This window comes from Pygocentrus nattereri, chromosome 19 (assembly GCF_015220715.1).
Source record: "Pygocentrus nattereri isolate fPygNat1 chromosome 19, fPygNat1.pri, whole genome shotgun sequence".
NCBI lineage: Eukaryota > Metazoa > Chordata > Actinopteri > Characiformes > Serrasalmidae > Pygocentrus > Pygocentrus nattereri.
In genome coordinates, this window is record NC_051229.1 from 21,239,366 (window position 1) to 21,265,258 (window position 25,893).

The 25,893-nt window shown below is 39.7% G+C and overlaps 1 protein-coding gene across 3 annotated transcripts in view; it reads left to right on the plus strand.

Annotated features, from left to right (window-relative positions):
• Positions 1 to 25,893, plus strand: part of cadm3 (cell adhesion molecule 3) — a 171,606-nt gene that overhangs the window by 1,738 nt on the left and 143,975 nt on the right. For all 3 annotated transcript variants that reach the window (XM_017699157.2, XM_017699158.2, XM_017699159.2), the window contains exon 2: positions 9,250 to 9,421. In XM_017699157.2, the coding sequence (XP_017554646.2) occupies positions 9,316 to 9,421 (106 nt within the window). In that variant the 5' untranslated portion in view covers positions 9,250 to 9,315. The remainder of the gene's footprint in view (positions 1 to 9,249; positions 9,422 to 25,893) is intronic.

Below are 25,893 nucleotides of genomic sequence, written 5' to 3' on the forward strand. Positions count from 1 at the left end.
TTGGTCCCACTGTCCACCTCTCTTCTCGCGCGTGCATAAGCAGGTCCGTCCCGCTGGCGACGCCGTGACTTTCGATTAAACAAACACGGGCGCGTGCGCTGATGAATATTGACCCTCAGCGCGCGCGAGTACGTGTGCGTGTGTTAGAGTTTGTGTCTCGAGCCGCGTCTGTGTGACTTCAATAAAGCGCGAGCGCTCTCAGGCCTGTATGCGATCGCGCGCGCGCGTGTGTGCGCATGACCAGAGCCTCGGTGGTGGCGACGCGTACAGCGGTCAGATAGGGAGAGGGAGGGAGGGGCTCAGAGCGCCTTTTCCCTCCTGTTATTCCACAAATCTGTCCAGCCTGCGCTTGACGAAGCATCTCATTTCTGCTTCTGACGAGGAGCGGCCAGAGCGCTTAACTGGACAACGGGAAACAAAGGCGGACAATAACGGTCCTGCCAGCCAGAGCAGCCTCTGTTAAACTCGTTTACACACGGATCGCAATGACAGCGTCCTCAGCGCCGGGGACGAGGAGTAAACAGGTGCAGTGAACTCACCACATCCCATAAAACCGCCGGTTCTGAAATCTGATTGGCTGAGCCGCGCTCTGTGACTGACTGCCTACCAACAACCGAGAACTAAAACATTGTGCTCTGACTGACTGTTATGCTGCTGGCATAGACCAGACAGATGAACTAAGGACACCGTATAGTGTTCACTGAGGGTCAGACAATTATCTGAACAACTGGCTTACAAAGAACGCTAACAGGCTACACAATGACTAACATGAAAAAAACAGCGCTAACAGGCTACACAATAGCTAACATGATAAAAAGAGAGCTAACAGGCTACACAATAGCTAACATGAAAAAAAGTGCGCTAACAGGCTACACAATAGCTAACATGATAAAAAAAAGAGCTAACAGGCTACACAATAGCTAACCTGATAAAAAAGAGCTAACAGGCTACACATTAGCTAACATGAAAAGAAAGAGTGCTAACAGGCTACACAATAGCTAACATGATAAAAAGAGAGCTAACAGGCTACACAATAGCTAACATGATAAAAGAGAGCTAACAGGCTACACAATAGCTAACATGATAAAAAGAGAGCTAACAGGCTACACAATAGCTAACATGATAAAAAAGTGCTAACAGGCTACACAATAGCTAACATGATAAGAGAGCTAACAGGCTACACAATAGCTAACATGATAAAAGAGAGCTAACAGGCTACACAATAGCTAACATGATAAAAGAGAGCTAACAGGCTACACAATAGCTAACATGATAAAAGAGAGCGCTAACAGGCTACACAATAGCTAACATGATAAAAGAGAGCGCTAACAGGCTACACAATAGCTAACATGATAAAAAAGTGCGCTAACAGGCTACACAATAGCTAACATGATAAAAAAGTGCGCTAACAGGCTACACAATAGCTAACATGATAAAAAAGAGCTAACAGGCTACACAATAGCTAACATGATAAAAGAGAGCTAACAGGCTACACCATAGCTAACATGATAAAAGAGAGCTAACAGGCTACACAATAGCTAACATGATAAAAAAGAGCTAACAGGCTACACAATAGCTAACATGATAAAAGAGAGCTAACAGGCTACACAATAGCTAACATGATAAAAGAGAGCTAACAGGCTACACAATAGCTAACATGATAAAAGAGAGCGCTAACAGGCTACACAATAGCTAACATGATAAAAGAGAGCGCTAACAGGCTACACCATAGCTAACATGATAAAAAAGAGCTAACAGGCTACACAATAGCTAACATGATAAAAAAGAGCTAACAGGCTACACAATAGCTAACATGATAAAAAAGAGCTAACAGGCTACACAATAGCTAACATGATAAAAAAGAGCTAACAGGCTACACAATAGCTAACATGATAAAAAAGAGCTAACAGGCTACACCATAGCTAACATGATAAAAGAGAGCTAACAGGCTACACAATAGCTAACATGATAAAAGGAGAACTAACACTATTCAGTGCTAGACTTTGAACTGCGGTATTCATTGAATCATTCAGTGTAAAACTCCAGTACAAAATGTAAATAATTTGCGTTAAATGTCTGATGTTATTCAGAGATATTTGTTTTAGTTAGATCTGTCTTAAGTAGTACAACCCCAATTCCAATGAAGTTGGCAAAACACAATACGATGATCTGCAAGTCCTTTTCAACCTATATTCAATTGAATACACTACAAAGACAAGATATTTAATGTTCAAACGGATAAACTTTATTGCTTTTTGTAAATATTCACTCATTTTGAATTTGATGCCTGCAACAAGTTCCAAACAAGTTGGGACAGGGGCATGTTTACCACTGTGTTACATCACCTTTCCTTTTAGCACCACGCAATAAGCGTTTGGGAACTGAGGGCACTAATTGTTGAAGCTTTGTAGGTGGAATTCTTTCCCATTCTTGCTTGATGTACAACTTCAGTTGCTCGACAGTCCGGGGTCTCCATTGTCGTATTTTGCTCTTCATAATGCGCCACACATTTTCAATGGGAGACGGGTCTGGACTGCAGGCAGGCCAGTCTATTACCCGCACTCTTTTACTACGAAGCCACGCTGCTGTAACACGTGCAGAATGTGGCTTGGCATCGTCTTGCTGAAATAAGCAGGGACGTCCCTGAAAAAGACGTTGCTTGGATGGCAGCATATGTTGCTCCAAAACCTGTATGTACCTTTCAGCATTAATGGTGCCTTCACAGATGTGCAAGTTACCCCTGCCATGGGCACTAACACACCCCCACACCATCAGAGATGCTGGCTTTTGAACTTTGTGAAGAAAACAATCCAGAAAGTCCATTCCCTCTTTGGCCCGGAGGACATGACGTCCATGATTTCCAAAAACAATTTGAAATGTGGACTCATCAGACAACAGGACACTTTTCCACTTTGCGTCAGTCCATCTCAAATAAGCTCGGGCCCAGAGAAGCCAGTGGTGTTTCTAGGTGGTGTTGATATATGGCTTTCGCTTTGCATGGCAGAGTTTTAACTTGAACTTGTAGATGGAGCGATGAACTGTGTTCACTGATGATGGTTTTCTGAAGTGTTCCTGAGCCCATGTGGTAATATCCATTAGAGAATGATGTCAGTTTTTAATGCAGTGCCGCCTGAGGGATCGAAGGTCACGGGCATTCAGTGTTGGTTTTCTGCCTTGCTGCTTACTTGCAGAGATTTCTCCAGATTCTCTGAATCTTTTGATGATATTATGGACTGTAGATGATGAAATCCCTAAATTCCTTGCAATTGCACGTTCAGAAACGTTGTTCTTAAACTTTTGGACTATTTGCTCACACAGTTGTTCACAAAGTGGTGAACCTCGCCCCATTCTTGCTTGTGAACGACTGAGCCTTTCAGGGATGCTCCCTTTATACCCAATGAACCTGTTCACCTGTGGAATGTTCCAAACAGGTGTTTTTTGAGCATTCCTCAACTTTCCCAGTCTTTCGTTGCCCCTGTCACAACTTCTTTGGAACGTGTTGCAGGCATCAAATTCAAAATGAATGAATATTTGCAAAAAACAATAAAGTTTATCCGTTTGAACATTAAATAACTTGTCTTTGTAGTGTATGCAATTGAAAATAGGTTGAAAAGGATTTGCAGATCATCGTATTCTGTTTTTATTTATGTTTTACTCAGCGTCCCATCTTCATTGGAATTGGGGTTGTATTAAACTCAGTTTGAGAAAAGAAATGAACCATGCTATTAGCTAGCTTGATGCTAACATAAGTTGTGTCCCAATTCAGGAACTGCATCCTTCTAAGGAAGTGGTCTGTGAAGGCATGTCCTTCGAAGGCTGCGTAGACTCGCGACGGCTGAACTGAAATGAGATGGTCAGCTCTATGGCAGATTTTCTGTTTGCATCACAGCACCACTGTTGCAACACGAATCGCCACTCCTGTCGAGTTCTTTTAAAGTTCTTTAAAGATGGAGCCAGAAACTTTGATTTTAGTTAGCATAAGTTTTGCAGACCACATTGCGTTTTTTTCCACATGCTTTCCAATCCTTGCAGGCACGCAATGAACCTTGGGATATGCTGGAAAGTGAAGGACACCTTTAACTGCCACATATGAAGAAGCCTGCAAAATGTGACAGCCTAGTCGCGCCGCTGAGACGCCTTTAGCCTTCAAGTGCAGCCTCCAAAGCTTGCAGCCCCTAAATTGGGACACAGCTATAATGTTGCAAATTGGCTGGTGATTTGCTGAGCAAATACTACTCATAATGAGAATGTTTCTGCATCACACACTGCTAAATTATATCTTCGATATTACACGACAAAGCTCAAAAGTTCATGACTTGATTGCAGTGATGAATGACTGAACATTTATGCTCTTAAATGAGCTACATTTCTCTGTGGAGGAGTTGTTTATCATTATTAATTATATAATTATATAATTATTTTAATAATTTTATAATTATAACTTAAAATTATAATGGTAATAACTTAATAATCATTATGTGACAAAATTATTATCAATATAACCTAGATAAATGATTGAAAATGTAACTATTTTATCATACTTCATGTTGTTGCTCTTTTATAAAAGCAGAAAAGCCCCTTGAGGCTGAGGGTTACAGTGATTTACCACCTTTTGCCTGAAATGGCACACCCAAAGTAAAAGGAGCACTGTTCCCACATACTTTGGGCTATAGTCTTGATCTTGCACGCATTTCAAAGGGGAATGCCCTCAGGTTTTGTTCACAACGGTCAGAATAATTGTATGAATTACTGACACAGAGTAACAGAAGCTGGAATGGAGGAGTTTATTTCCGTCTGAGTCATAGATCTCTAAACTGATCTCTGACTCTTGCCGTGGTATCAAAACCACATGTTTTGAATAATGATGTCTTTGTAGAGAGCAGCAGGGCTTTGTTTATTTGGTGCTTATGTTTCCTTGTTTCCAACCTTCTAACGATATACTGCATCATTGTATTACTGGACATTTTGATGCATAAAAATGATGTATAAAAAACTGGAGGTGATGCTTAGACAGAAATGTGCTGGTACCGATGCAGTGATCTAAAAAAGGTCAAGGGAGTTTGACGGCTCGTGTCCAGCCTGAAAACCACTTAGCTGTGACAAAATCACTGTAATCCATGGCATCTTGTGGCATTTTTATCCCTGTAATAAGCGATTCTATATTCCCAGAAAATGAAGCACGTGACTGCTGACTGTACTGGTGCAAGCTACGTGTATGTAACTGATGGTGGAGTGCTAGCTAACACAGCAGGGCTGAAGCTCACTAGCAATTTTCACCAACAGTTAAAGTTTCCATTGTAATGTAAAATGTAAAGTGTTCCATTGTGGTTTAGAGGCTGAAGTTGGTATATAGCCACTTATAAAAGACGGCTCTTCAAGGGTCCTTTAGTAAAGGCAATGGCTCCGTTTAGAACCTTAAGTTCTGTATCAAACCATTTCATGCTTAAATGGTTCTTTGCATGGTGAAATGGATCTTCAGATGGAACCTTTTTGAAAATGGTTCCATATAGCACCAAAAAGGTTTTATTGCTGCAAGTTTGACATCATAACAAGAGCAGAACTTTTGCTTCTCTTCTATATATAAACCATATATATAACACATTCTCCATGAATCTGAAAAACTGTTTCCCCATACAAAGAACCATTTAAGAACGAAATGGTTTTACATAGAACTTATGGTTCCTCTACCAAAAGACCCTTGAAGAACCTTCCTTTTTTAAGTGTGGAGGACTGTAAGGACTAACTTGTGTGATCTAATTTCAGTGCATAGCAGTGTCGGCTTGCTTGGAACATGGGTGTAGCATTGTGATTGTTTTGACTGCTAAATGACCTTGTAATTCCAGTGACACTCAGAGAAAAATATACACCAGGAAAACGCACTAGCTTTGGAACATTTTATGTTCCCACAGGACGCGGCAGCAGTGTTTTCTAAAAATGCCATTCATTTCTGTCATAGAGAAAATCAGCTCAGGCCTGGATACAGGCAAGACCCTGACTGCAGAGTGGAGCATGACTTCAGGGGTCTGTTTATGATGTTACTCCTAGTTACTCTAACAGTCTGCTATTATTTTATTCACACTGCTGGTGCTAAATATAGCAGAGATGTTTTGTTTGATGCCATTTCTACAGGACATCTCCAGTCATGTATTTGCAGTTCACAGCCCAGGTCATAAAGTCAAACTAGCCTGGCTGGCTAAATAACTAGGCTAGAGGCTACCTATCAGTTCAGTTCCAAGTAAGGAATGTTATCGGATAAGGTGTTTACCTTTTTAGTGAATGACCAAATATGAAAGAGATGGGTGTAATCGCCAGTTGTTGAAAGGAAATGATCAGCAAGTTGACTAATTAATAGCTATTAAAGGGCCCATGTCACGCATACATTATTTAAGCCGCTGATTCTTCCGGATTGCGTTAGAAGCTATAAGGAGTGTTTCAGTCTGGACTGCTTTTAGAGCAGCGCACAGTAAAACACAGCCAATCAAAACAGAGCTTATATACACGATTTGCATTTATACCTATGCAAAAGTTTGGGTACGCCTGGTGAAATGATGTTTTGTTGATATCTCGAGTGAAAAGCAGTTAGCGCGTCCTCTACAGAGAACATACATCTGCACATTGTAATGCACAACTACTGATTATTTTCTAAATTTCACATATCAGTCATGAAATTAAGCCTGTGCAAAAGTTATGGCACATCTTATATTGTATGCTTTCTTTTCTGTGTGTGTTAAAGTCAGCAAATAAATAGAACCATGTTCAGAAAAAGGCCAATTTAAGAGTGTTCTGTCTAGATGTGTTAACTTATTTCCACTTAGAAAATCTACAAAACATGTCATTTGATCAGAGGTATATGACTTCATGACTGGAATAAAAACAGCCTTTAATTCTAGGTGATAAAGAGAGGTTGGAAATGGTCATATTGATACAAACATAAGCAAAGCTGTGGAGGAAAAATGCAAGCAGAAATGTACATTTATATTCAGCTACAAAATTCCCCTTTAACTTAACCCTTTGACACAAAGGTCTACGCGTATGTTGTAAAAAGATACTGGTCTATTCAGCACATAATTTTGAAGATCAGGTTGTGTAAATAGTCTGACAAGAAATGGCTTTAACAGAGACCTTCATTACAATGTGCTGACAATCTACTGATGAACAGTGTCCTTGTTGTAGCATGTTAGCTATATTATGACTGTTGAATTCAAGAAAACAATGTCTTCATCAGAGCAATTATCATTATCCAGGAATGATGGCCTATTAAACACCTGTTTGAGATCTTTTTATAATTACAGAGCCATTTATCCCTACAATAGAAAAGGATTGCCTCCAGACCAAACTAGCTGCTATGCTTTAGATTTAGCTCTTAAAATGGAATTTACACTGCAAGTCATATTGTCAGTAGTTCTGCGCATTATACAGTGATTACAATGCAGATTCCGTGTCAACTGAAGTTGCCGAATGGAGACTGAGCACAATCATATTCTTCAATGCCTTTGATGGGATTCAGAACACAAGCTTCAAAAAAAAAAAAAAAACCCTTACATGACAAGGACCATGTCTTATAATATAAACTTTCACTTCACTGTGGTAAAGAGGAAACCCACTGATTTTTCAATATTTCAGCTTGAAATGGTTTGATGTGAAATTTTGCATTGTGGGGAAACTTACTGTTGCTAAAGTTCTTTGCAGTGGTGCTGATAGGAACCAGGGGTCATGATCCACTATCCAATATCACCAGTGAACCTATACCTATTCTTTAGGCTAGAGCAATTCAAACTAAGTCTCTTTGAATCTTAAAGATTTAATAATGCAAAAAAGCTGTAAAATTGATAGTGAATGGGGAATGAGAAAATACCGCCAATTTAATTACTGTTCAAAATCTCCAGTGAAGCTGCACGTGTCTTCAGAGTTTTTATATGTAATGCTGTTACTTGTAAAATGGTAGCAAATCTGAAACAAAACAAGCTTTCTTTGAGAACTTTGCTTTGCGTGGACTTCTCAGCTATGAATATATGAAAAACCTGTCGCACAGTTATCTTAAAACAATGTCTCAGGTATCAGGCAGCACATTTCCAATCATTTCATGTAATAACTTTCTGCCAGGGAGCTTTTAGAAGCGTAAAACTCTTCAGATGTCTGGTTCCTATCACTCTGACTTGGAATAGTTTTCCACAAGACAGGATTTCAAATCAAACTACTTTGACTGAGATTAACAATTTAATAATGATCAAATGTGAAGAAATGGTGGAATTCACCTTTAATAAGGAAAGCTCCACAGATTAACAGAGAAATTTGAGTTTAGGAACTATTTTGAGCTTAATAAAATCAACATTTCAGCATGATTCAGTCATTCGTTTGTAGTCATTCAGAGTGGTTCGATGTGAAATGTGCATTGTAGAGAAACGTACTGACTCTTTTTCGTTACAGTGGTGGTGATAGAAACCAGGGGTCAGGACATCCACAACACAATTATAGCCATTTTCTTAAGTCTTTCAATACAACTAGGGAACCCACTTGCGCCTTCTTGGTTTTGTTTGTGATGTTGATGATGGTAAATAGTGATAAATCTGAAAACATAAGTTATCTTTGGCCTTATAATGCCCTAAATGTACCATGAATGGACTTTAGGCCAAAACCTTTTTTCAACACATTGTAAAACAATATATGATGCACCAGGCAATGTATCCGTAACCATTTTATGTAATAACTTTCTGTGCGGGAGCTTTTAGAGGCATTAAACTCTTCAGATGTCTGATTCCCATCACCACCACTGTGAACAAATCTGAGTAGGTGAGTTTCTGTAGTACAGTTCATTTCACACCAGACCCCTCAACCACACAGTTGTTTACATCTGAACCTTTTAATAATGCAGAGCTTTTGAAAAATTAGTGTTGTTTAACTAAAAGCGTGACCTCACAATCTTGCACCTGTCTTAAGCAAAGGATCCAACGTATGCTGTGTTACTGCTCTGAGATTCGATCGCTGTCACCTCGCGCACGCACACACACACACACACACACACACACACACACACACACACACACACACACACACACACACACACACACACACACACACACACACACACACACACTCCCCCGAGTGACGCAAAGCAGATCAATGGAATCTCTGAGGCAGTGCTTCAGTGTGTCAAAGCGCAATAGTGTGTATACATGCACTACTCAACCACCTGGCTAAGTGTGCTGATGACTGTTGGTTCTGTGTGTGTTCTCTCTCCTGTCCATATAGGTAGCAGTTCAGTGAATCGTATATTCAGGTCTCGTGAGGTTTCATTCGGCCTCGACTGACGCACGGATGAAAGAGTGCATGCGTGCGAATATGGCATTCCCATCATTCCCGCTGTCCACGCTCATTGCCCTGACGCTCCTTGTGGCATCCGTTCAAAGCAACTTTCTGTACGGTAAGACCGTCAAACCGCTCCTTTCTCCCTGTTCCTCCCTCCCCTCCTGTTTTCCTCTTTTCACTTATTACAAGAGAGTCACAGAGGCGTTAATAAGCCCCTGGGGCACCGGGGGAAGACCTTCTTCTCTTAGCTACAATGGAATTTTTCGCTCTGTTGTGTTTGAAGGCTGTGTGTCACGCTCACACATACTGCTCCTTTTTACTCACTGTTCTGAAATCATGCACACTTTCAGACTTGAAAGTTTTCAGACTAGTGCTCGATCTCAATCTATCTCTTTTTCTCTCAGTTCTGTGCGAAGGTCTGAGACCACCTTTGCCACCCATTTATTTGATTTCCAGTCAAAATGGCCCATTATTAATTTTTGAGGAGGAATTTCTGAGGAGTTTAGCTACAAAATAATCCGCTTGAATGAGGAAGGGCAAAGTCAAGGTAGAAGAAGTGAAAAAAAAACAGGACTTTCCAATACTGGAGTACATTAAATTTTTAAATCATCTGGAGAAAACGGGACTCTTAACCACCAAACCACCAAGACCTAGCAAAACACCACAACTGTCACCACCAGAAAAACAGAAAATCAAGCTCCACTCCTGCCTCAGGTCTAAAAAAGTCCACAAGTATTTACCCCAAGTTCTATGGGTCTGAAAGGACGTGCAGCCGCCCAGAGACCTTTACAGAGAAAAAGAAAGACAAGTGTAACGGGGAACGAGTAGGCGGACGCAAGTGTGGAGAAAAGCAAGATTTATCATGGGCAAATCCAGGGTCATGATCGATACATTGTAGGGTCATTGAGCCAACACGTAGACATCAATAGGCAGACATAACTCAAAGAACACACAAACATCCAACACAATCAAACATCAAACAAACATCCATACAAAGACCTGCAACCACACAAGGGAAAACACATGGCTTATATAACAAGGGATCACAAGACACAGGTGGAAACAGGGCGGAGTCACAAAACAAGGGGCTGGACTGGGGATAAAAGCAAAACAAAAGCACATGACAGGACTAAAAGGTAAATAAAAGCACATGAGGAGACTGGAAGGGGCCAATAGTGACAACAAGAAAATCTGCAAATGAAACGAAAAAGGTGCTGGTAACAAACAAGGTGAGGCAGCATGCAGGCGTGAGAGAGTTTTATTGACAAGAATTAAACAGCTTTAAAGAGGAGTAGGGGATTTATTTTAGAAACATTTTTGTTATATTTATTGAAATACTCATGATAGCAGTCAATACATAAAATGTTCTGACTATACAAAGAAAAAAATTCTTGGAGGCCACAGGACTGTAAAAACCCCTGTCCAGTGATTTTATTTAGACCAAATGGATAGATTGGATGGCCTGCCTGCCCCTCTACTTACCTGGCCTCATGGGCACACTCTGCATAGGTACTCATTTGAGCATACACACACATACACACACACACACACACACACACACACACACACGGCTGAAAGGTAGCGAGCTAAGTTCACAAAAATGGCAGAGAAAGTTACACAGGTACCTACAACAGCTTGCACTGCTAAAGAAAAGAAAGACAGATGTAGAAAAGGCTTTAAACAAACCAGAGGGAACATCGGTGTAGTTTTACAACGGGGGTAAAATTGAATGAGTTGAAAGGTCCAGAAAGCTGGTTTCTATAAAATTACCTACTTCAGCTATAAGCAAACAGAGAGTAGCTACAAACACAGGAGTATGTATATAGGAGGTAATGTATCCAGAAATAAGATGCAGGTGCAATAGTGAGGGGACGGAGCCAGTGGTGAGCTGGAGCTGAAAAAGAAAAACAAGCAATAGAACATGGCTAGGCCATGTGCATGACCATGCAGGCCAAGAAGGTAGGAGTTAACACTGCTGATGTTCTCAGAATGACAGACAGTCCAGATTTTATCATCAATAAATGTATTTGGTAAACATGAACAGCAGAAAATGCAACCAGCTTCTTAGACTGAACTTTGGAGACATGGGTAAATATCCCTGCAAAGTTCTTCAAAAAACTGAAAGCAAGTCCCCAAAAGGAATGGAAGCTGTAATATAGTCAACAGGCTGGACACTAGATACTGCTACATTTGATTTCATACTTAGTGTTGTAGATTTTCAATGTACATTTTGACTGAAAATGAAATAATGAAGGACTGTCTCTGACCTTTACACTGAACCATATGCAAACACTTTGTGGCCAGTGGTCTCATAAAACCAGACCTCTGTCCTGACCTGCATTTATGCATTTGTGTTGATGCCCTAGCTGGACTGGCGAGTAGAGCCTAATGTATCATGACGTTCTTATGTCAGTTTGCAGATCAGACCCAATCCATTTTCCTCCATTTTCCCTCGGTACTTAATGAACACTTTATGATTTACTCATGCAAGCTGTAAGATATTACCAGCATCCATATGATCTCCTGGGGCTAAGCCAGCAGTGGAAGCAATCTTCAAATAAGCTGAGTCATTATGCTGCAAGTGGAATTCTGGGAAAAAAGTTTAAAAAGTGCAAGAAATGTTCTACTTTTATAGCTGTGCAGACCCTAGCAACTAAACGATACTCTGTATTTGACTTGTACTCATATACTCTAGATGTGCAGAGGCAAAGGGTGCTATTGAGATGATCACAGCAAGATCGCACAACTGCATTGTGCACAGATGAAAAGTTATAAAACCCTCTCTATCAGAGATGTTAAGCTCTGCTGATGCCTCATTTCTCATTTTACAGGTGTTTTTGGTTTGGCCGTTCAACTTTTCATTGCTGTTGTTTTTGGGCTGCTTTAGTAAACAAACAACTAAGTTATGCTTGATTGGAGATCAGCCTGGTTCCTCCCAAGGTTTCTTCCTCAGTTCTGAAGGAGGTTTTCCTTGCCACTGTTGCCCCTGGCTTACCCACTGGGGGTTTTCTGTACATTCTTACAGTCCTGTTGAAACTTTGTCTTTTCCGAAATTCTGTAAAGCTGCTTTGTGACAACATCCGTTGTAAAAAGCGCTATACAAATAAATTTGATTTGATGATTTGATTTGGAGATCATAACTGAGCCTTTCTAATCAGGCAAAATCTTGTATATATCTCAGAATGAAGCTGGTGTTGAACTTTTCTGATGGTTTCAGACACATAATTTTGCAGGATCCTGGCTGATGTTTACTCACTAAGCTCCCTGCTGACACTAGCTGACCCAGGTAGCCCTTTTGAGGTCCTGCTCACATGTTGCTGGATTCAGTTTGACCCCATTGCACCTCAAGGCCTTGAAAGCTACTGGCAGCCTTTGTATTTTTCTTGAATTATCTTAAATAATACAATTGATTAATCATAAGAAGTGGCATTGAATATACAGGGAGTCCAGCTATTGGCAGGTGCTGTAAATATTCCAAAAGGGATGTGAATATACTTGTATTTACTAACACTTATATAAGGTTCTAAAGGCTGTCAGGTTCTCTCCTCCTCTGTCATAAGCCTCTGATGGCATGCCTTACCCAGGATAGAAAACCACTGGTAGCCTTCCAGAGTGTTAATTCAGTGAAGTTGGAGCAGGGGATGGCAATTGGACGCAGTCTTCAGATGGAGCTGATGATAATCAATACATAGAGGGTGTCATTCCTCTTCTGAATGCAAACTACTGGTGCAGAATATAGCAACTTTGATTTCACAGTCCACTTGTTCACCAATAAGTCTTTAATATACTCTTTGATTTCCTTGAGGAGTGGTTTAGGGATGGATGTGTAAGCCCTCTAAGGATATGTTTTGCTTCAAGTTCAAGTTCAAAGTCTTCACAGCCTGCCTCACAGTATATACTCAAGTGTCTGAGATCACCAAAGGGGTATTAAAGGTGCATGAGATTTAAGCTGGTCAGCAAAGCCTTCTACTATATCCGCACTACTGTTTTGACAGTGGTCAGAGTTTACAGTGTACCTGCAATTTGCAGTGGTATTTTGACTTGATGGTGATATGGTCAGCATATCATACTAACTAGCTGTTAGTATGATCATGCATTTGGGAGGCATCTGGGTACTTTCATGGGTTTAGATGCTCTGATGTTCTGTAACCCCACTTTTATATGAGCCATCTCCACCAATCTACCATAAATATAACTTATGTTTTAGTTTATTTGTCCTGGCTGCCCCCCTAGAGTAAATTGTTTAGGGTTGCTAAGTTATTGGTATTTCTACTTGCAGCAATAAGGAGTTACCTGACTATATAGACGTCCAATACAGATTTTTTAAAGGTTCAGATATCTCAACAGAAAATGGACTGAGGATCAATTCGTACAATTTTCTAGGAAACTTATTGTTGCTTCCAGCTACCCATCTAAAGAGACTGTACCTTTATTGATGGTGAGGAGCTCTGGGGTCTCTGTGGTCTCCATGAACTACATCAGTGAACTGATGCTGTATTTTGGCAAATATATATCCCTCCAAGTCTAGTTCTCAATGTTCTCATGATCCCATATGTTCAACAATGCACTTGAATCCTTTTTAACCTTCTCAGGTTGCCGATGTCATATGCAACATCAAAGAGCGTTGTATATAGAAGAATGAACACCTTGGGAATGTTTCATGCTATGGAACTACTTTCATTTTTTCCCCAGAAGGCTAGCATTTTACCATTTCATTGAGGGCTTTGGTCTGAGCGTATCCCTCTCAGAAGCTTTGTAATCCAGCCTTGAACTACACTGTCTTTTTGGAGAATTTGTAAAATAAACCCAACACTGAATGTCCTCTGTGATCATGTATGCATTTGTCGTGTTGAAAAGAGGTATTGTTGTTGTTAGCATGGTTCATTGATACCGTGGGTCAAGTCTGTTGACCAATCAGATGCTGTGATCCTGAGATCACCAAAGGGGTATTAAAGGTGCATGACATTTAAGCTGGTCAGCAAAGCCTTCTACTATATCCGCACTACTTTTTTGACAGTGGTCAGAGTTTGACCAATCAGATGCTGTGATCCTGACTTACTGCCAGAGCAATACTACTCTTACAGGCAAAATGAAAGTACATCTCTAGCATGCAGCGTTCATGAATATATATTCATTTATCTATGAAGTCCTTTGATGTAGCGTATGACATCGCTGACATGTGTAACCTGGTTGAACATGCTTGTAAACATTTCCCCCAACAGCGTTCGCTTTGTCTTGTGTTGTCTGGGAGCATCTTTGGTGGTTCCTTTGCCCATCACCTTGTCTAATGTTCCATTGCCAGCAGTAAATCTAGGTTCCTAAATGGTTATTGGCCTGGACTTACAGTTGTAGGGAAAAAACCCCTCTTGATTTGATTTTTACGTTACATCAAGGTTCTTTAAACTCTACTCTTGCAATGATCATTTCCAAAAATAAACAAATAAATGAATAAATTGGTGAGCTATTAACTCTAAAGGGTTTAGAGAACCAGATGTAGTTCTTCTAAGGGATTTCCACAAAGAACTCTTTCTCGCACCTTTATTTGTAAGAGTATGTCAGGGTAACACTGACCTCATGCAGCTGTTTGGTAGTTGTCTTTGACCTGCTTCAGAGGGTCATATCTCTGTTGATTTGGTCTCATTAGCTTGGAGCTTTCACCTGTTCGAACAACCCACTGCTCAGTAGCGTTCTCCACTACAGGAGACACAGTGTGGCTGATGCATTTGCCTCTTCTACCTGTTAGGAAGTCTGGATGTGCACTGGCATTCATGCTCTGAATCTGTCTGTTTGGCATCTGGCTGTGGTTTAACTGTACTATCAGTCAGTAGGTGTTCATCCGGTGCTTGTCGTATTCACTTATTTTCCTGATAGAAGAAGCAGTGAAAAGAACATATTCTTCTCAGAACTCATCACATAGTAATCCATTCCCATCTATATAAATCCATTCACACAATAATAGTCTGTCACGCATAAGATCAGTTTAGGCTGTCAAAATGCCTAGTGAGGCTTTTCTCTTTCTATTTCAAGAGCATTCTTTATATAACCACATAACAACAATAATTTCATTAAACATGAATGAAAACCATTTGTTGCGGTCATTTTAGAGCAACATGGCACCCCCAGATTTACGTTTCAATGCCAAAGCTGCTATCAATGCAGTAATAGCTCCGTAACACAGCCAACATGAAATACTGCAGTCGGAAGGGTTGTATTTGAGAGTTAATATGATCACATATTGCATTTTTTGAGTCTTTTTTAGAAAAACATTTTTTGAGAAATGTGTTCTGCTAATGTAAGATAAGGTACGCAATTACCTTCCATAGTTTACAGTGGGGCACAGAAAAATTGCATGTAGGAACTCCATCACACCAATTCTAATTGGATTTTACTTTCCCTTTGAATGTTGCAGGTGATGATGCACTTCCACATTTTTCATACATTGATTAAGATGTAATGATTTCATGCTAAATGGTTTTAGCTATGTTGTATTATGTCTTTGTTATTGTCCAGCAGTGTCTTGTGAAACATCATTGTGAATACACCCTATTGCATAGGTGGCTCAATATAATAACAGTAGTACATTGCAAATCTGTGGGGCGTCTCCTAAGCTTGTGGGGCCTCTTCCAAAAGTAGGGGCCTCAAGCAATAGAACATTCAGGGGCTGGGTATGACATATAAAAACAGAATGGGGAATTATTACAGACAGTGATCTGTTATGTTTAGCGTCACTGTTTGAAATAAAACATCAGATATCCATTTTTGTCTTTTTTTGATATAATTTGAAAATAACTGTCCATTACGATGTGTGAAAATTATATGACAAATGGACCAACATACATGGTCAAAACTGTTTGGAATACATTCTATTTACTTTAGCTTACAAATGTTTTTTTCCTTCTCTAGTAAAGTTACAGTAATGTGCAGAAGTTTGAACACCCCTGATGTTCTGAGTGAAAGTATGTTAACACATCCTCTACAGAGAACGTAAATCTTGCATTTTTCAGCAAATTGTACTGCACAATTTCTGAATTCAGATTTTTTCTGAAAAGTAGTAAAACATAAAATATAAAATGTACCATAAGTTTTGCCCAGGAAACATTTTATGAATTATTTTCTACTAACAATTTAAAAATCTGTAAAATTCTCTGTAGAGCAGGGGTGCCCAATCCTAGTCCCAGAGATCTGCCACCGTGTAGAGTTTAGCTCCGACCCTAAACTAGCTTGCCTGATTCAGTGAAGGCCTGTAGAGGCATCTGAATGTTAGAGCCAGGTGTGTTGACTTTGAACTCTCCAGGGTGGTAGACCTCCTGGACCAGGAATGAGGATGTGTTAACATATTTTCACTTTGACCAAGGGCACCCAAACTTTTGCATATGACTGCCATTATGGAGATACAAGGTTCTGGTCTGACAGTGATGTTATGTCAGTAAACGTAGCAATGTTTAATGAATGTGTCTTACCATCCCCCTAATCCAGTGTTCTTTAACCTAATAAACCTGTCTTCTGCAGTGGATCCTAATTGGGCCGATTTTTAGGCTGAGAGTACAACTACGCTGTGTTAATGAACATACAGGGGGAAATTATGTTCCAATCGCAAATCAAATCAGACAGAACAGGCACTCATGAACAACTTTACAGGTTTCATTTCCCAACTATAGCTTAACATATGCTATATATAACTTGTCATTAACCTGCAATGTTAGCTTTAACTAAGAGTATGAATGGATGCAAGTTTACCAAAGGAGGGATTTAATCACAAGTGACATCGGCAAGGAACGTTTAGTATTACTGTGATCTGAACAGACAACATAACTTGATTATATCAGCGTTTGAAAACAGTGAAGCAGTACCACGACCAAAACAACAACTATCATGGAATCTAGCCTCTTAATAAAAAGAAAAATGTGAGATTAGAGAAATTTTACTTTTCATTCTCTCCTAAAATTATACGTAACATAGCTCAACAAGCTATATGCTATTGCAGCAACATGCTGTAGTAAGCTGGATGCTACATAGAAAGCAAGCAGTTACCTATGCTTGCAGTGTTATAGAAACAGAAATGCTATTTTCTGGCAGTTTTACCTTCTCTTCTAAAATTCTACACCGTTTCTTTTCTTTCTCCAACCCAGCTAGATGTTTTTTTTTTCTCAAGCTAGTTTAGATGAGCTGGTAATAAAGGTTAGCCTGCAGTTTGCTTGCCTAGAGACTGAATGTATAGTTCAGTAATTGCTGGACAGTGAGATGTATGAATTTGAAGTGTCTTTCCTGTGATTTATGTTAAAAATAATGTTAGTTTATGTTGCTGCTCAGGGCTTGTGTTGTGGGATATACATGAAACATCCCATGAAAGCAACTATTTAGTATGTCTCGCATATGCTAGCTACTAATCTACTAGCTTTACGCTTCATAGGTACAGCGTTTGAGCACTTTTAGAGTTTCATTCGCATGAGTGAGCTTGCTTAGCTGACTTAACTAAACATCTACGTGAAGAGACTGTCTGTTTTGGCTGGAGTATTAAATGCAAAGCCAGTCATTGGAATGAGTGTCACCAATAGCAACATTTCAGCACTGAGATTATGGCTTGCATCATAAATACCATCCTTTAAGATCGCTTTCCTAGGTCTGTTTTCTTGAAAATGTGGCTGATAATAATGTATGATAATAATACGAGTAATTGGGGGCATAGATAGATAGATAAGTAGAGAGAAAGAGAGAGATTTTTGCCCGATATAATTTTTCTGCAGCGAGAGATTTTTATCAGATGCATACTTTTAAGGACCTAATTTTTACACCCCTCTCCCAAGGGCAAGGGAAAAAATTATTCCAGTAATTGATAACAGTACATTTTGAGCCGAGTGACCATCATTCAATGTTTTATAAGGTCCCATAAATGCAACCAATTTAGCAAGATGACCTGTATCACACTGGTTATTTCCAATTCACTGCTGCACAGGTCATCAGAAGTGGCCTTTCATCCTGTAATTTTAGGATGTCAGGATTACCCTCTAAAAATGATCAATTAAAATATACCATCTTGATGAATCTGCAATGATAAGTCAGTAATCTGCATGATAGTGTTACATATTCTAAAGTAAGAAACAGAGCCTGACTGACACACCAATATATATGCACGTTTTGTCGTGTAATGATATATATTTAGTATTGTGCAATAGTCGGAGAACAGCCTTCTTTTTTCAGTCAAAATGACCATCAAGTACAAATTATTCATTTTTAGGAGGAGATTTGTTATAAGATGATCTACTTGCATAAGACAGAGGGAAGGCAAAGGAAAACAAGTGGAAAAATGTAAGTTTCCATTGAAACATATAGAGAAAATAAGACTTCTAACAGCTGTAATAGACCTGGTAGACCACCGAAACTGTCTCCATCAGATAAGCAGTACTTAAAACTTTGAGAGAGAAAAAAATCAAGTTGTGCTTTTGCTTCAGATCTCACAAAACCCACAGGTGTTTCTCTCCTCCTAATGTGAGAAGACAGCTCAACTCAAATCAAATATAATAAAGAAGCTGCGGGTGTTTTCAGAACAATAGACTGACGACCCCAGAGTCTAGACTTCAACATCACTGAATGTGTTTCGAAATACTTGGATTGTGAAAATGAAACCAACTTCTAATACTGAGCTTTAGAAGTGTGGAAAAAATCCCTGCAGATTTCTTTGAAAGACTGAAAGCAAGTCTCCTGAAAAGAGTGGGATCTGTTGTAATGGCAAAGGGTGGACACACTAAATACTGAAAAAAGATATTAGATGTGATATTATATTATGTTTGCTATTATATTTAGTTACTGAGGCTTCTGCATAATGTTTTGTCAAATTTATATATTCTGCTTTTTCCTGATGCTGGAAAATACATAACTTCTCCTTAATGGCTAGAAATGAAATCAATGAAGGTTGGTCTTCAACGTTTGCACAGTACTGTATATTTAAACTTGTAAAGATGTTTTTTTTAAGCATACAGGTTTATGTACTTTCCGGTAACTGATTTAGGTGTTTTTTGACATGGTTTCCTATTTCTCATTATAAGTGCAAAACTCAGATTTTTTGATTATCATCCAAATATTCACAAGATTACAATAGCTAGTAGAATGGAAAGTGACAGGCCTACTTTCTCAGCAGATCATTTCTGGCACACATCCATAAAAACCCATCTTTTTCGGCGAGTCATTCTGTGCCATGTCTGAATTTGCACCATCTTGATAAAATGATTTATTTGCCTTGTATCTTTTTCTTCCCCTTTGAAAAATAGAAGTGAAGTGAGCGTTAAACAAGTAATCAAGCTGGCATCGATAAAAAAGGATTGCTCAGTGGAACAATGCTTATGCACACTGCAGTTTGTTTCCAAGGGCATCCAAATAAATTGGAGCTTTGGCGCTCACTGTAACTTTCATTCTGTTTCTCATATAGATATCTGAGCTCATCCAGCCTCACACACTTTAACTATGTCAGCTCTTTTTGCTTCCAGTTGCATTATTCATTATTGTACTTTTTGGTGCTTGTGCATGCATAATAAGTGATGTATGTGTATGTGTGCGTGTGCTTGCATGCTATTGAATATGTAATAACTCACTGTAATAGTCGGAGAGCTGGTCAGTTTAGCTGAATTGCCAAATTGGCGAGTGGCCAACCAAAGATTAGTTCTGGGTTTACTGAAATTGAGCACAGAAAATGTGAACATTGCGTATTGCGCAGTTTTGCAGTGCTGTTGTTGTTGTTTTAGTTGTTGTTGTTGCTGCTGGTGCTGCTTGAAAGCCTCTCTGGTTGTTCCATAGAGGTTTTATTCAGGCAGACTTTGGAAAACAAGCCTTGTAGTTGCAGGGCTTCCTGGCTTTGAGTTTAACACCTTGCTGAGGACTGGTCCACTTGAGAATGTCATGTCATTGACCCACCCATGCACTGCCCGCAGGTGTATCCTTTTGTAGTAACTGTTGTGAGATTAGACAAGCTTTATAGAATTGCTGGCAAGAATCTCATTCAGCCAAATGCTCTGTTTAAAATGCTACACTACCAAGCTGTACTGTTGTTATAGCTCATCAAAACTAGGCAGATTGAAAATGACAATGAATTTTGCCATTTGAATTACACAATGGCAGATTTATCCCAACAGTGTGACCATTCACACGCATACAACATAAATATTTGAAATTAATAATGCAGTCTAAATGTTTACAGTACAATTTCTCTTTAGGTAGAATGAGCTTTTTGTCAACAAGCTGTTCTTACAAGGGAAACTTTCATGCAACTTTAGTTACTTGAAACCGACATGAAGCCGTGACAGTTGCCCTCATTTTAAATTCATGACAAAAAAGCATGAACGCATCACATGATTATGTCGGATGACATATGAAATACTATGAAAATAATATGAAAATAAAACTAAAGATAATTTATTGGAAGGTTGAGAAGGAAACCTCCAATGATTGACTCAAGATTGGTAGTTTTTTATTATGTCTGTTTCCTGAATCTTGAAAACAAATGTGATTTTCTGTAAGGTAATATTTCCGTAACCAACTGCGTTGACTAGCCACCTAGCAACAGCTGTTTACATGGCTGCTTGAGCCACCGTTTATCCCTCTTTAGCCTGCTGTTCTACATCGCTAGATTCTACTAGAATCGCTAGAATCTACATTGCTAGATTCATTTTCTCCTCTCTTGATGCCCCCTTAATTTAACACAGAGTACAGATTTATTTGTGATCCAAAGGATGAAAATTATTACAGAGGGCGAGACAGAGATGAGCTCCTCAATGAACCTGTTGTGCTTCTAAGACAGGATGAGCGATACCTATGATGTCATAGAGCCTTTAAGTTCTATTACATTCTTTAACAATAATGAGAATTCCAGAAGCACACATTCCAAAAAGCACGTTCCTCAAAGGGTTAAATTCTGATGAGGGCAAAACAGCTTTCCATGGATGTTGAAGCATTCTTCTCTGTACGTAGCCCCAAACACTTACATTACATTGATTTTGATATGAAAAGAAATTGATCTGACGAAGCTGAAAATCCATTGACTTTTTGTACGCTCCTAATGTGTGCAAAAATAGACTTCATTCTCCAGTTGTATTTACTCTGATGGAACACGTTTTTTCCGATATAAGAAATAAGTTGTCTTGCGATGTGAAATCTGTTACGTGCCCAGGCTTGTTCCAGTACAGCAAGCGTGCAACAGCTCCCAGCTCAGAAAACGACAAGACCTGCTCACTTCCCTTTGCTATTTCCACTTCAGAAAATGCATGTTGTTCCCTTCTGAAGGCATCAGTGTTTCACTCGTCATACTTTTTTTTTTTCCAAGCAACTGTGTAACTCCACATTGCCAGATAAAGTATCAGATGTTGAAGTGGCTAGAGGAAACAAGTGTTATTCTGTATAATGTTCAGCCCTGTGTTGATGCCTTTGGCAATGCGGATTTGGAATTGTCACTCAAATCAGTAGTCAGTTTTTATTTGCAGACATATTGAGAGACAGGAAAGCCTTTTTATGCTGATTCATGTTCAATTTTTAAAAACGGAGAAATTACAAGGGAATCAAAAGCAAGCAGTAGAAAACACATGCAGCTGGGGATGTACCAGTCTATTTGTATAACAGCCAATTCAGGTAGGTTTTAATGGACTAAGTATTGGCTCTTAAATCCAATCCAGCTCTGATACCACAAGGACCACCTAGTGCTTGAGGATTATATCATAACCTATTTACAACTATATAAAATGGTTGTTTCTCATAATTATTCCATAAAAATACCCAAATCTATCAGTTCAGTGTGTATATCACTGGGCATGAATATGTATGCACATAAATTATGTATACTGGGGGGGGGGCAAAAAATGGGATCAGGACTTCCCTACAAACAACACTGGAATTCTAGTACTCAGAAGTTTCTTCAGTAATAGTAATGGTAGTCTTATTTGATTCAACATCACAGTGATGCAAAAGAAAGACTTCTAATAGACATGGCTGTGCAGTGTGTTTTTAACCCCAACTGCCTTTGGTAATTTGTGGGAATTAAATATGTACTTTATATTACATTTAGGGCACTTTGCAGACATTCTTAGCCAGAGTGATTTACAGTTTGATCATTTTTGTAGAGGTAGGTGAAGGCAGTGTTAGGAGTCTTGCCCAAGGACTCAGTTAAGCCACTGGTCACAGGGTCCTCAGCAAAGTTAGGGGCAGTTGTGGGCTGGAGGTTAGGGAACCGGCCTTATGACCAGAAGTTCCATGATTTGATCCCCTGAGCGAACAGTACATGACTAAGGTACCCTTGAGCAGGGCACCTAACCCCCAACTGCTCCCTGGGCACTGCAGATAGGGCTGCCCGCTACGCTGGGCAAGCGTGCTCACTGGCCCTTAGTGTGCATTCACTAGTGTATGTGGCATTTCACTGCACAGATGGGTTAGATTGCAGTCCCTTTGTGGGACTAATAAGTTTGACTTATCCAGCTTGAACAATGCTAAAATGTTTCATTTTATTTAAATCACAAGATGTGTGGAAGAAATTTGTTCCATCTATATGGTGTATGATAACTTTTTGGCTAGGTCAGTGGTAGCAGATGGACCTCCTGCATGTGTCGGCTTCCTATGCCTCCAGGTGATTTGTCTTGATTCCAGGCATCTCCAGTTCCATAAGCACCTCTGGATGCAGTGCACTTCATTGTGGAGTTGAGTGTAATGAATTTGATTAGTGGTATTCTGGCTGAATGCCAACAAAATGCTGCACCAAAAGCAGTAGGCCTAAAATGTGCCTTGTCATTAGGGTTGGGCAATATGACAATGTGTCATTATTATTGTGATGAATTACATCGCACAATTTTTTCTGTGAATGATTGGTATTAGCACTTATTTTGTTTTTGTGTCAAAAAAGGCACATTTAAGCCAATTTTTAGAGATCATGTAAACAACAACCACCAGTATAATAGTAACTGCATTAACTGCATAGTAACTAGTAGCTCACTGGATGTCAGCCCATTATAATGTCAACTTAATTTAACCAGATGTTTGATTTTTTTACTCAGGTTTGTTCTTAAATTATGTACCAAAGATAAACAAAATACATTACATAAGATAACCAAAATATTGTGATGCATATCATGAATCATGAGGAAGCCTCTAGACTTTTAGGAGGGACTTTTAGTGATGTTATATTTTTGCCACATTGCCCACCCATGCCATTGTAGTTTGATTCGTGAAAGTAAACAGTTGACTTGTTTTTGAAGAGGTCGACTTTTTGACTTTGGTAGCGTAACACAAGCAGGTGATAATACAGCCGCCTGGAAATCGAGATGATGGCAAGAGAGGGATGCACGATAGAGAGGAGAGAGCTTGTGTGAGAGGTTTGTAAATGAACACTAGGCTGGGGTGTGATTTGTGTGTTGCCAGGGATGGACAATCCTCTTTCAAATGTAAATTTCAATAATGAGTTCAAAAGCTGTCTCATAATAGCTACATGCAATGACTCCAGTACTGTGGCAGCTGCGTTCTTCTACTCCTAGTCTGTTGATTGAATGAAGGACTGATGCAAAGGTTACGTGGCTCATTTCTCTGTTATTTTGCTGGTTCATGTGTTTTGAATGAGCTTCTCATCAACCTCATTGCTGAAGTGTTTATGTATGAAGAAACCTGTTGAGTTTCAAGTCCTCTTGAGCAAAAATGTAAATAAGCTTAAAACAATGGTATGTTCTTCAGAGAAGAGAGTCTTAAACCCTGAGGTTCCACAGTTTAATTTCTCATTTTTCATAACAGTATAACTTACAGCAGGAGTGCTCAATCCTGGTCCTAAAATCGTTCACCCTGGAGGGTTCACATCCAGCACACTTGATCTAACTCCACTAGTCAGATGCTCCTGTCGGCTTTGATTACTAGGATCAGGTGTTGGATTAGGGCTGGAGCTAAGATCTGCAGGATGGTAGCTCTCCTAGACCAGGATTGGGCACCCCTGATTTATAGTACTGTGAAAAAGTCAAAGACCTGCCTTGATTCATTTCATTTCCATGTCAAAATGGCCATTAGTCATTTCTGTGTAGCTGTCAAAAAGCCATTAGTGAAAATCTGCACATCACACAAAAAAGCTGCTGGTGTTTTCAGAACAATGGACTGGCCAACCCAGAGTCCAGAACTCTTGAATGTGAGATGATGTGGATTGTGAGAAGCTGAAAATGCAACCAACTTCTGAGACTGAACTTTGGAGCTGTGGAAACATATCCCTGTAGATTTCTTAGAAAAGCTGAAAGCAGATCTCCTGCAAATAATGGAAGCTGTGGAAGTTGAGGCCTTTGTAAAGGCCTGTAAAAAAGGGTTGTTGAGGGTAATTTTCTGTTAAATACATTTTCTCCTTTTTTCCTGACACTGAAAAATGAATAACTTGTAATGACCGTTTTTTGCTGGAGATAAAATGAATACTCTCTGGCCCTTTTTTCACAGTACTGTATATATTAATTTAATAGCTGTTCTTGCATAATTCATAGTAGTTACTGAAGAAGTCTTAAAGAAACATTTCAGAACTTTTCAGTATAATCTCTGTAGCATACAGTCGACAACTGAAGGCAATAAATTTGACACCTTTCTCTATACTCAGTATGAGAAAAGAAAAGAAAGCTTGTTGTCACAAAACTCACTTATAATAGCAATAAAGGGCAGCCGCTTCAGGACCTGCCCATTGGCTTTCATTAGACATGTTTCTGTCCTGTTCTCTTCTTTTACTGACTACAGGGAGATGCATCCAAATGACTGTCTGTAGCTCTATGCTGCTGATGCATCTGATGGAGGTTAGGATGAAAAAATGTGGAAGATTCTTTTAAAACTAACAACTGAATAAAAATAAAAAGCTTACAGTTTAAGGGGCAAAGATCTAAACTTCAAAGATGAATTTTTGTATGACTTGCAAAGCAGCTTCAACTACGCACACACAGCATACACAATCTCTTTTGCACTCTTTCTGCCCTCGCTATGTAAATACACCCCGAGTCATCCTCCTCATTTGCGCAGCAATGTGGCATTGAGCTGCTTTCGCTTGCCCTTGCAAACACTTCCACACAGTGCTGCCGTTACCAATCAAGTTGCTGCAAGAGCACATTAACCCACCCACCAGTGGTACCGAAACCAATCACGATATTGCATAACCATGTTAACCCACCCACCAGTGCTACCAGAACCAGCCTTTGGCTCAGGCCTGGTGAGCCGTGTCGGCTGAGGCATGTGCTACAGGCGTTCCAACACGCATCCTCTGCTAAACATGTGGCGTCTACATCTGGAGCTCTGCCACGGACAGACTGCTGCGCAGCAAGACGGTCATTGTAAAGGCGGCCATGAAGAATTGAAGCTTATTATTAGGCTTTGTCTGCGTTTGCCAGTGCTTGTTTTCTGAGGCCCCACTAGTGCGGAGCGATACATCATCCATACTGGTATCACTACAATTTTATGTTAGTTTAAGTGATTTTTTGTTGAGTGATGAGCACAAAAAATTGTACATCAACTGCTTGGTTCTTTGGAATGTTTTGAAGAGTTCAACATAATCTTTATGCTGCATGGTAACTCCATTTTGGCCAGGTCAGTGGTAGCAGATGGACTTCCTGCATGTGT